A 13,240-nucleotide genomic window follows, 5' to 3' on the forward strand; every position below is an offset into this window, starting at 1 on the left:
ATAGCACACTGATATTTTAAAAACTGTTACTCCCAATTATGCCATATGCTGCATAGATTTGTAAGGAAATTTAAAAATGTTTATAGCACATTCATATATATTATCTTATTTAATATTGCTTAATCATATCAACAATCCTGTAAGGAAGGTTTTCATGGATGAGAATTGAAATCAAATGTATTCTGCTAAGTAGTGGTAAACCCACGGCTGGAATTCCAGAACTCCTCAGTCCCAGTGCATTGGTTTTTCTTCAGAGGGCACAGTTTACACATTTGGAGGAGGAAACCACGTTCATACTCTTGGTTTATAATGTCCTAGTGCTGCTAAAAATTGTGCTTCTTAAGCAGTTTGGCCCACTGATAATTGCTTTTATTTAAAAAATGTTTTTACTCTTTTCTAATGCCTGTTTCCATGGTAACTAGGTAATTTTATAGTCACTTTACTGCCCTTGTTACATCATCATTTGTCATGTACAGTCTTCTACCTCTTGCTTTTTTCCCCCCTTTGGGTTCCAACTCAGTTTCACTGGCTAATCACTCCTGTATCCAACTCCTCTTTCACCATCTCCTTGACTCTGGAACTACCCTTTGACCTCCTAATGATTGTTGCTTCCCTAACCCAGCAAGTCAAACAATGTTCTGCTGAAAACAGTGGGTCCTGTGTTTCATTTGGTCTGCATTTCCATGGTGCCCTGTGCTGAGCTGTGTAACTCAGAAAACACCTACTGCCAGGGGATGCAGCAGGAAAATATAGGCATGAGTAGAAAAATAAGATAGGGAACTGGCATTTAATTTCAAAGATTTGAATGCAGAAGGTAACCGGGCTAATTAGACATAGGCTTACCCAGTCAGCAACATGGTCTCTGGGCAGATTCCTGGAATGGGTGGTTTCTGGGAGTGAGGCTTTGAGAAATGTATGATGGTCCCTGAGGAGTGGGTCGTTAGACAAGCCAGAGCTGAAGCCCAGTGCAGAATATCTCACTTTATAATGTTTATGTTTCTTCCCCTGAAACACAGAAGCTACCTGCTGGGGGTACTAGATCTGTGCCTTTCCCTCAATTATCAATTAAAATGGATTGTGATTTTTTTTTCCTTCCTAGAAAATAGGAACATACAAAAGATGTTCAATGCCTGAAAGTCTAAGTGCCTGGAACAATTGTCTATTCCCCATCCTCTTGCACTGTCAAGACAGGAAGATTGAGAATTTGACTTCTAAGTTTGAGCACTATTCTTATATTGTTGGGACAGACTGGCTCAGACAGAAGATTTGAGATTTGCAGGATCCCACTACAGCTCTCTCCTAACCAGCCCCTACTCTTCCCCCACACCCTTGACTGTCATGCAGAAGACAGCTTAGCTTCTAGGCCCATCCCTTGTACCTGTGCATGGAATTGCTGCTGATTCCTGGTTTAGGAAGTTATGCAAGATCATTGACTGAAAAGATATTAGCCATATGTAAACATAGATATTTGCTAGCAAAAATAAATGACACTGCTTTATTCCCCTTTAAAAGCCCTAGTTACATTGTTTCACAGAAAGTATAGAGATATTCCCATAAATTGCTGATAGCAGCATAAAACTGGTACAGCTTTTCTAGAGGATAATTTGGCATAGGTTTCAAAATGTCTATGCTCTTTGGCTCAGTAATTCAATGTATAGGAAATAATCAAGATTTTGCCTAATGACTTAGGTGTGAGATGATCAATGTGGCATCTCAACAGAGGGAAACTTATGGATCATGCATGAGTCAAGATACTGTCCAACTATCAAAATATATAAATGTAGATATGTGGTTTTAGACATGGAGAGATGTTCACTATATAGTATTGAATAAATAAATTAACTTCATAGCAGTAAATGGAGTACATATACACAAGAAAATGGAGGACATGTGCATATAGGAACGATCAGAAAGGATCATGAGATCCTGAAAACTGTTTCTGGGTAGTGTGATTAGTAGTGATTTCAATTAATAATGAATAATTATATTTTACTGTTTTCTACCATAAATAGATATCACCTATTTTAAAAATACTTAGTTTTAAACTGGGCTCTGAAGTAGAGAGAGAGAGGGAACAGGGACTGATGAATTTGGATCAGCAAGAAGCCTTGTTCGCTAACATGTTCACGTATCCGTGCTGACACGAGAGTGTTAGTGGTATGCTGCTGATGTTGACAAAAGGATGGGGACAAGGGACTCACGAGTGGGGCCAGCTAGAGGAGAACTATGCAGACTTGGTTCAGAGTTTTACTCTCCTTACCTAAAATGTTCTGACACTGTTGGGTAATTATTCACCTTTTCCTTTTGACTTTAGACAACATCCATTTGTAATTGTTTTTTTAAAATAATAATATGTAGAAGAATGTTTACAAAATACGTATGAAATGGAAAAGTCCTCATTCACAAAAATTCAGTGAACTGTCCACCACATCCCAGAAATGGAACATTTAACATGAACCTTAGAGTCCCTGCTCAATTCCCTCATCCTTCTCTCCTTCCCTCCCCCCTCAGAGAAAACCACGAGCCAAAATTATTTTTTAACATTGCTTCACTTTTCTTTATAATTTTACCAGATTATTATTCACAACTTGTGTTTTTCACTCAGTGTCATGCTCCCAAGTCCCGTCCATGTAGTGTGTGTTGTTATAATTTACTTGCCTCACTACCATCAAGTCTTCATGATATAAATGTACTAGGATTTACTTATGCCTTCCTTGCTTTGTGAACTTTTTTATAACTTATGTCTTCACTGCTATGAAAGTTCTTACTAATGACTTTGGTTATCATATACAAAATTTTGTCAGTTATATACATAGGAGTAGAATTGTTGAGTTGTAGGGTACATGAATGTTGAACTTTACCAGATAATGCTAAATTATTTTCTAAATTATATCTAATTATATTCTCACTGGCAGTGTATGAGGGTTTCCATTCTCCACATGGTTGCCAGCACTTAATATTGTCACACTTGTAGATTTTTGCTAATCTCCTGGACAGGAAATGGTTTAATTTGTATCTCCCTGAACATCAATGAGGCTTCACTGCCTCATTGATGTTTTAGTTTTATTAACCATGTTTGATTCCTTCCCATAAAGGTCTTTTTGCTCATTTTTCTATTGGGTTACTTGTATTTTTAAAAATTGGTTTCTAGAAATTCTGTAGATTCTGGGAATTAATCTTTTGTTAGACATGGGGCAGATTTCTTCTTCCAATTAATGTCTTGTCTTTTCATTTTCCCTGTCATGTGATGATGAAGAGACATTCTGGATTTTATCCATCTGTTCTTTCATAGTCTGCCTCTTTTGTGTCTTAAGAAATACCTCCCTATTCAGAGATTCATAAATATAAACTCCTATCTTTTCTTCTAAAATGCTTATAGGTTTGTCTCTGTGAAAGGTAGGAAAGTGTCTGATTGTTTTTCCATGTGGGTAGCTATTCCAAGACAATTTATTAAAAGACTTCCATTCCCCCTCCCCCAATCATATAAACGCTAGTGCTGCCATAGACAATATGATAAATGAAGTTTCCTGTTTGTGTGTCTATTTCCTGGGGCCTCCAAAAACATCTATCTGCATTTAAATCTGCCAAGCGTGGAGAGACCCTACTGGGAAATGCCTTAATTTTTCACATAAAAGGAATTATTATTTCTCACAATAGGGCACTCCAGGGTTAGCCTGTGACTCGGGAACCCCAAGACCCTGGCACTTCTCATCTCTCTGCTCCACCAAGATCAATTTGTCTGTGATGTTTTCTCACAGCTGTAATTGCTCCAAGGTCCATAACTGCATATTATTAATACCACATCTGAAGTGGAAAAAGTCTTTTTAATACTTTAAATTCTTATCTTGAGGTTGTTTTGGACCACTCAGGTAGTGTAATACAAGGGCAAGCTCATGCATGTCCCACTCCAGGTTATGAATTCTCAGGAGAAGGATATTTTTCACTGTCCATTTAGCACTGAGGTTTCAGGACAGCCAATTGGTCTTGCAGAGCCCTGTGGGGAGTGAAGGCATTTATTTCTAGTTCACCTTCTCTATGGGTGTACCCTGTGGGACCCAGATTTATGTAGGGGGTGCCTCATTAAACTCTCCATGGGTGACCTTGGGCTATGTCTTCTGCCCCCTGCACCCCTCAGGGCAGTGAAACCATAGCTGGAACCTACCTATTTGGCTGATGTAGAACTTGCTAAAAGCTTGTTTTGTGAACATCTCTGACTTTCCTGCTTTCCCTGGTTTCTTGGCCTCTTAGTGTTCTTTACTTTCTCCATAGCTCATCACACATTTATAAAGATATTTTTCCCTATAATTTTTGTTGCTTTCAGTGTGGGGGTCAGTCAGGGTATCTAGTCCTCCAGGCTGTGGAAACAGAAGTTGGCTGAATTCATTGTAAAAATTGCATTATGTTTTATCAATCTTGCCTAAAGGTTTGCTGGAGACTGAGCCATTGCAAGGAAGAGATGAAGATGCAGTAGCCAGAGCTGACTTCTCTAGCATGCTATCAGAGGAGGAAAAAGAAGAGTTAAAGACTGAATTAGTTCAGGTATGGCTGGTAATCTTTTCATTGTTCTCATTTCTGCCTTTGGATCTTGAGAGTTATTACTGGTTGGATGTAAGTCCCATATTACAATTATGTTGTCTTTCATTTAATAAAATTTGATGAATTTATTGCAAGATGTGTCAATTTCTGGGGTAGTCTTATAATGCTAATGGTCCATTAACTTTTTTTTTATTTTTAAAACATTTTTAGATATATTTTTATTTTCTTTATTCCCCGCCCCCCCTTGCAACTTGCTTGCTCTCTGCTCTGTGTCCATTCGCTGCATGTTCTTCTGTGTCTGCTTGTCTCCCTTTGTTGGGTCATCTTGCTGTACCAGCTCTCTATAGGCACGGCCATCAGCCCTCCATGGGCGTGGGCCAGCCTGCCTTCACAAGGAGGCCCTGGGATGCGAACCCAGGGCCTCCCATATGGTAGACGGGAGCCCAACTGATTGAGCCACAGCCGCTTCCCTTGTTTTAGATTTATTTTCATTTGGTCCATTGACTTTCGCTTACTGTGGTAAAATGAATGACCGTGCTACATAAACCATAATAGTAATTTGTTTTAAATATGCACCTTTCATTTTTCTTAGAATACTAGGGGAATAATAAGTCACTTTAAAAACCTGTTAGAATTCAGGTACAAGCTCCTTTCTTAGAGGCATGCTTGTTTTAGGATAGAATTTAGCTCAAAAAATATTCTCGAATGAATTTATTTTTTAATCAAAAAGTAAACCATGGTAACAACTGAATATCAAGTTATGTACTCTCTTTCATAAAGAATAAAGCTCTGAGAGTACAGAGGAAAGCTCTTTTGGCTTAATTAGATTTTGTGCAGTTGCTGTGGGAATGAGGACTTGCTCATCATGAACACAATCTTTGTTCGAGCTTTTTGTTTTTAATACTCTCTAACTCTTAACCTTTATTTACTTTATTTATGGATTTTATATATAAATATAATTTATGGATCTTATCTATATTATTATTTAATAAAGTCAATCTTTATTGACTTTATTCACAAGGATTCACAAATCCTTCTGTATTTGTGAATTTGCTTACTTGCTAAAATTTATTTGTAACTCCCAAATCAATATTTGTGGCACTTGCAATAATTTGCAGACATATGAAGAGTGGTGAAAAATTTGAGTCATTTGATGCCCACATTCCCAGCTGAGGTTCAAACAAGTTGACACTCTGCCTTCTTGTTTCAGAACTCATACTATAAACAAGTGTCCCTTTCAGGGTTTATTTAGTGACATGGTTTCATGTTTTAGTGCTTTTGAGAGTGATTTCATTGTTTACAAGGGCCCCCAAGTATAGAGCTGAAGTGCTGTCTAGCATTCCTAGGTGCAAGAAGGCTGTGATTTGCCTAATGGAGAAAATGTGGGTCGGATAAACTTCCTTCAGGAGTGAGCTGTGGTGCTCTTGGCTGTTAGTTCAACGTTAATGAATCACCTGTATATGGTGTCTTTAAACAGAAACATAAAACTAGGTTATGTATTGACCTGTTGTCTAAAATATTATATGTGAGCAGAGCCTCACAGGACCCTAACCCTATATTCCCCCAGATCAATGGTTCAGTGTTCACTAATACAGCATTTGAGGTGACTTATGGAACATAACTGCTGGAATAAGAAAAATTGACTGTATATGAATATAATTATTTAAGAAGGCATGGGTTAGAGAAGGGATGCTCCTGAAGAAAAACTAAGCACAAAACAGGAGGGGAGAAGGTGAGCATTCCCTCCCTATTCTGTGTCCCTTAGGGCAGGAAGCTCCTGTTCCAGCTGGAAGCAAAGCTTTCCTTGGCTCTGGACTGTTCCACAGCTGTGAGCTCCACCTTATGCCCATTCCCCATTGCCCACTCCAGATTCTTGAATCGCTAACATTCTGATAGCCTGTGTTTAACTAATAATAATATCAGAGACTTTTCAGGTGCTTTCACAAGACACACCTGAAATAAACTTTATTACAAAATAAAAGAGTAGCTGGTTCTTCTGATATAGCCAGACATTATTTCAGTAAGCACAAATCTTGATTCTTTAGCTTGGCCATTGAGCCTGAACCACAGTTGACTTCACGTTGGCCGCACATGCCACAGGGCACAGGCCAAAGTCATCATTAATCAATGATACCAGCTCCACATTTTCTTAAGGCCTGAAATTGTGAGTCATGACCTTTGCTTGTCAATTGTGGTGTCCAAAAGTTATGTTCTGCAGACCAGTGTACAGTCATTAAAAGCTAAAGTTTAACTCCTTCACTGTTTTTTTTAATTTTATTTCTTTCCCCTTGCCCCCCCACCCCAGTTGTCTATTCTCTGTGTCTATTTGCTGTGTGTTCTTCTTTTGTCCGCTTCTGTTGTTGTCAGTGGCACCGGAATCTGTGTTTCTTTTTGCTGCATCATCTTGTTGTGTCAGCTCTCCGTGTGTGCGGCGCCATTCCTGGGAAGGCTGCACTTTCTTTCACACTGAGCAGCTCTCCTTACGGGGCGCACTCCTTGCGCATGGGGCTCCCCTACGTGGGGAGACCCCTGCGTGGCACGGAACTCCTTGCGCGCATCAGCACTGCACATGGGCCAGCTCCACACGAATCAAGAAGGCCCGGGGTTTGAACTGCAGACCTCCCATGTGATAGCTGGACGCCCGAACCACTGGGCCATGTCCACTTCCCTCCTTCACTGTTAAAGCCCCAGTTTAAGTAGAGGCACAATCTGTGTAAAAGATCAACTATTATAAAATACCTTGATTTTTCTGGGATCTGAGATTACTCAAATATACACACATCAATGTGTGTTTGTTTTTATGCATTCTATATTTCCTAAACAATGAGCATATATTAATTCACAATTGTAGCAATTTGGTATTACTTACGAATTTCAAAAAAAAATACTGGGTTATGTCTGTAAACTGGTCTGTTCTTCTGAGCATAATAGATTATATTGGATTCAGAGGTTTCACTTTTACTTGATTAAATAATGATTAAGGCCTTGATTGGGCCACATTGTTAGGATGTGAGAAACCACATGGCAGAGCAGAGAGTGGAGTTTTGAGTTTTGATATTGGAGTTTTGGATGCTGGAACCCTGGGAAGTAAACACACAGGAGAAGAACACAGAGGAATAGAGATAGCTCCACAGACAGGGCAGAGGCCTGGGGAAGAGAGAGAGAGCCTGATTGTCTGCATCTGACCTTGTGGAGAGAACAGAGCAGCTGAACCCAGAGAGGAATGAGCCCTGGGAGCGAGATGAGACTTATCCCAACCTCCAGCTGATATTGGAAGAAGCTGGGACCGTGGAGCCTTAAGAGGAAAGAGGGAGGCTGAACCCTTGCAGATGTCAGCAGCCATCTTTCTCCAACACGTGACAACAAACGTTGGTGAGGGAAATAACTTACGCTTTATGGCCTGGTAACTGTAAGCTTCCACCCCAAATAAATACCCTTTATAAAAGCCAGCAGATTTCTGGCACTTCGCATCAGGACCCCTTTGACTAATACAACAATCAAGAAAAAAATAAGCAGTTTTAAAGGGATGCCCCAATGAACAGAAAAACTAGTAGTGTTTTCAGAAATCCTGTTTCAGTTAGTCATATTAGTAAGCAGCCAGCACATCTCATTCCTGAGACTTTTTGAGCCTGACTTTTGAAAATATCACCAGGTTCCCTGTTACTTTGTTCAGCTTAGTAGATTTCATGTTTGCCTCCTTCAGAATGTACTCAACTCTATTCTTCCAGCTCCTTAATTCTGGGTTCTTCAGAGATGAGGAAGTTTTGTACCTCACCACAGGTACGATCAGGTAACTTCTGAAGCACATGGGAATGACTGTACAGCCAGCCCGAGTGTACCTCTAGTGGGTTTTCTCTTCACATCTTCCTTTCTTCTCCCTCTACCTCAAGCCACCTCTGCTTTATGCTCATTCTTTCCTTAAATCCCCTTTCCCCACTCCTTTACGGTCATGTGTACCTGCACGCATACACTTCACAGGGTAAATCAGGTTCTTTTAGCTTATAGACCATTAAGATGATATCAGGTGCTAGGGTTTAATTATAACAAGGATATGCAGAGGGCCAACTCCGTAATCCCACAGCTGGCCTTCTGAACTAGGAGGTATCTTAGATGGCTCAGCAGCTCTGTCTCAACTCTTCCTCTTGCTGGGCCCCTGGTTGCTGGTCATCCGTCTCTGTGACTGAGGGAAGATCCCACCAGGTCAGACAGCCACTTGGTGACAGCGTACCTCACAGGCTGCTGGCCAGCCTATTAGATAGTTGTCTTTGGTTCAGGAAGTCAGTTGTAGCCATGATCCAAAGCCAGGCCTTTGTGGACAGACTTCGAATTTTTTCCCGCTGGGCTCAAAAGGAGTTTAGTGGTGTTCCAGGTGTGCAGTCTCTCCTTCCCTCTTCCCTCTGGTTTCCCCGTATCCTCCTCCTGTCTTCTGGCTTGACTGGATCCTTCCCCTCCCACACACTTCTTCCTCCTGGACCGTGTCGTATCTTGTGTTGTTTTGTTGTTAATCTTCCCCTGTGGAAGTCCTTGGACTTTGGGTGATCTTATAAATCTATTTACCCACACAGTCAACTAATTTGTGGACTGTGTGCTGACAATATGGAGACGTGTCCTTTTGGTGGAAGACATAAACTAAGTCAGTTGTGTCCAAAAGGCTTACTTGGAGGGAAACGGACTTGGCCCAGTGGTTAGGGCATCCATCTACCACATGGGAGGTCCGCGGTTCAAACCCCGGGCCTCCTTGACCCGTGTGCAGCCGGCCCATGCGCAGTGCTGATGCATGCAAGGAGTGCTCTACCACGCAGGGGTGTCCCCTGCATAGGGGAGCCCCATGCGTAAGGAGTGCGCCCATCAGGAGAACTGCCCAGCGCGAGAAAGAAAGTGCAGCCTGCCCAGGAATGGCGCAGCCCATACTTCCTGTGCCGCTGACGACAACAGAAGCGGACAAAGAAACAAGATGCAGCAAATAGACACAGAGAACAGACAACGGGGGGAGGGAGGGGATTAAATAAAAAAAAAAAAACAAGAAAAAAAAAACAAACAAAAGACTTACTTGGAAAAGTCTGCGTTCTAAAATTTTAATTTATTCTTGTGGTCATGCAGTATGTGTGTTCTTAAATTTCCTTGAATATGAAGTCACTATCGCCTCTGACCTGGCATGGGGGGGGGCTGTACATAGAAAGCACATAATTAACATTTATAATTAGCTTAAATTATTTGATGTCTTCAACCAGCATTTATATTTGTAAATACCTGAGGTATAATATGCGTTTTTACACCTTTTCAACATATATAAAGACATACTCTTGTTTTCAGATATTTGTTCCCAGTTTTATCACTGGTTGCTCTAAACATCTTTCTGGGGTCCATACACATCTATTCTGGGTAGTTTTTTTTCGTCTTTTTAAATAAATGTGCTCAGTATTTCTATGCTACTAGCATCTCCACTTTTATTTCACTAAGCTGAGTTCTATGCTTAGCATTCCATAATGTGGGTCGGCTTTTGAAAAGGACGAAGTGTTGGCATTGGTACTGAAACACTGAGATTACATAATGATCAAATACTGCCAATGTTCCCTGGATAAAATGACTGAATGAAAAATAGACATTAATAGGAGTAGGAAAAATACAGCATTATCAAGCAGGCTGAGCCTATTTTCATGCTCCCTCCATCTCCCCTTTGGCTCCTCCCTCTTCCTCTGGTGTGTGGTTCTCCAAGAAGAATGCACAATGCTCTCAAGCAACCTAGGGGGCCCTTAGACTTGCAAAGAAGCGCCTTAGGCTCTGGACCTTTCCCTCTCAGTTCCTTTTTTCAAGACCTTCAGTCTTTCTGGACTGAGCTATAATGGACAACTAAAGTGTTGATAACCAATAATGTCTTATTGTAAATGGCCCTCCCAGATATTATCTGCAGTTTAACTTTACTTTTCCAGATTCTTAGCGAAGGCAGGGGATCCAGAAGAGGCTGGCCTTCAAGCAGTGTGTGAGACAGAGACCCAGGGCTGTTACTCCTACTCATCACGCTGGTGATTAATGGCTTATGAAAGTATTTCTTCTTCAAGATTTTAATTAGAAATTTCATATAATCTGGAAGATAGCATAGAGAAGTAAAATTTCAATCTCATAACATACATCCCATATCGAAGCTAAGTCATTAGCTAATTCAGATTTAAATAATCAAATTTAAATATCCAATCTTGCGCATAAATATTTATCCTACAGAGGGATCGTCTAGGGAGTCAAGGAACAAAAGACCCAGACTGTTAGTTTCTAATGAAAACGTGATTAATTTAAAATTAAAGGAGAAAGGATTTATTAAATATTCTAATTAGTTAATATGTGCCTATATGCCATCTCATCCCAAAAGGAATATGACTTGGCTTACAGTGATAATTACTATATAGAGTCTCCATATGACCTGCAATCAAATCACCAGGGTACTTGTTAAATAATGCAAGCATTCTAGCTCCATTAAATTGACACATTAATATGTTAGGGCATTAAAAGGAACATACACCTGGGAATCTGCATTTTAAATATGCTGGGAGACTTTTCTGTAAACTGAGGTTGAGAATAACTGGTATAACTAGACCAAAAAATCTCAGTCAAATGAAGGTTGAATTTCCTGGTCACCATCACTACAAGAACGTGCAATTGAAAACCTTCCTGTTGTGGGAGGACTCAGCTCTGTGGAAAGGGAAGTGATTGGCCATTTTGAATCTTGCAAGTTAGTATAATTTAGGAACGTCTGTTTTTTAGACTTCTAGGATTTGCGTAATAGATTTTTGGCATATTTGAGATCTCTGATAAATATACTAAAAGCATTGGGAAGTGTTACATTTCTTTCTATTACAATGGTCAAGAATTTCATAATAGAACCTGTGAATTGACCAAATGAAGTGACCAAGTTCATTTCTCGATCAGTAGTGGTCCTGCCTTCACAAATGCATTTTAAGATATGCTTCTATTTTAAGATTATTAGGTGTGGGACTTTATATTTCCTTCTTTAGGATGATGCTTGATAAATATGCCACTTCAAAGTCAAGTTACAGGTTTCTTTGTATCACGTTTTTGGGATCAAGGATTTCTTTAAAAATCTGATGAACCCCCTCAAATCAATGAATATGTCATTTCCCTCCTCTCCCCCCCCCCCTTTTTATTTTCAGGAGGTACTGGGGATTGAACCCAGGACCTCATACATGGGAAACAGGCACTCAACCACTTGAGCTACATCTGTACCCCTATAATTTTGAGTAAATTTCCTAATGTGGTGTTCAAATGTATTTCTACCTGTTTTGCCTAAGTGATTTTTTGTATATATAAAGGTTAACAATGTAGTTTCTATCTGTTCACCATTAAGGCAATATCTTCTTTGCATTAGTAAAAACACTATTTATGTATTTATGTATGTATGTATGTATTTATTTATTTATTTTGCAAAGGTAAAAATTTTTCTTGAGCTCCTTTTCTACCTGTGATGTATCTCTGGCAATGCAAGGAAAACATTTGTGAGATAACTGACAGGGTTAGTGATGCAATTTGTGGTCAGAAATAGAGTGGCATTAATGTGAGAGAGACCCGGATGTTCCAACACCACCAGTTAGGTTTTCCACCCCACCTTCCACAGAGTTGTCTCCAGCTGCCTCCACATTGCTGACCTTAAAGGTTAATTCTTGGACCTGTCAGTAACATTGCACATAGTTGTTCTTTCTCCTCCTTGATGCTATTTCCATCTGACTTCCAGCTCATCACACTTTTTTTTTTTTTTTCACCATACTGGCCACTCCTTTTCAACTTACTTTGTCAGCTTCTTCTCTTCTCCCTGGCACTTACACTGGATTGTCCATCAACATCTTCTTTTCTCTATCATCTTTCTGTCTCTTGGTGATCTCATTCAGACTCATGGCTTTAAATACTGATGCCTCTGATTTCTTTCTCTAGCTCATACCTCCCTTCTGAACTCTGGACCCTCCTATCTAACTGCTAATTTGATATCTTCATTTAAGTGGAGACAAAGCCAACCCATCCAAAACTTACCTTGGGATATTCCATTCCTTTCCATTTCACCCCCCCCCCCCCCACCACCATTCACACATCAAAACCACCCTATCTTCAGCTCTCTCTGTCTCACTATATGACAACTCCACTCTTCTTTGCTCAGGTCTGCAATTTTGATGTTCCCTCTCCCATACCATATCCCATTCTTTAGGAAATCCTGTTGCTCTTTTCTTCAAACTTTATCCAGGTTACTTCTCTCCACTTCCACTGGTCTAATCTACTCTTCTTTCTTACCTAAGCCTCCTGTCTTAATTTCCCAGCTGCTAAAACAAATACCCTACAATGGTTTGGCTTAAACAATGGGAATGTATTGGTTCACAATCTTGAGACTAAGAGAAGTCCAAAATTAAGACATCAGCAAGGTGGTGCTCTCTCCCCAAAGACTGTGGCATGGTGGGGGCTGGCTGCTGGTAACCCTTGGTCCTTGGCTTTTTCTGACACATGGCAATGTACGTGGCAATGCCTTCTGCTTTCTCCTTCAGGTTCTGTTGACTTCAAGCCTCTTCCCAAGCCTCTACCCTATAGCCTTCTCTCTAAAGCCTCCAGGAATAGGAGACTCACAACTCAGGTGGACAAATTTTAACTAAAAATAAAAACTTCAAGAAGTCCTATCTATAATGGGTTTGCACCTGCAGGAATGAATTAAAAT

General features: G+C 40.2%; 1 protein-coding gene across 3 annotated transcripts in view; it reads left to right on the forward strand.

Moving 5' to 3' along the window:
* TPD52L1 (TPD52 like 1) overlaps positions 1–13,240 on the forward strand; it is a 120,736-nt gene that overhangs the window by 63,648 nt on the left and 43,848 nt on the right. For all 3 annotated transcript variants that reach the window (XM_004466791.4, XM_004466793.4, XM_004466792.5), the window contains exon 2: positions 4,424–4,539. In XM_004466791.4, coding sequence (XP_004466848.1) covers positions 4,424–4,539 — 116 coding nt within the window. The remainder of the gene's footprint in view (positions 1–4,423; positions 4,540–13,240) is intronic.

The sequence above is a fragment of the Dasypus novemcinctus genome, chromosome 11, assembly GCF_030445035.2.
Source record: "Dasypus novemcinctus isolate mDasNov1 chromosome 11, mDasNov1.1.hap2, whole genome shotgun sequence".
Lineage (NCBI taxonomy): Eukaryota > Metazoa > Chordata > Mammalia > Cingulata > Dasypodidae > Dasypus > Dasypus novemcinctus.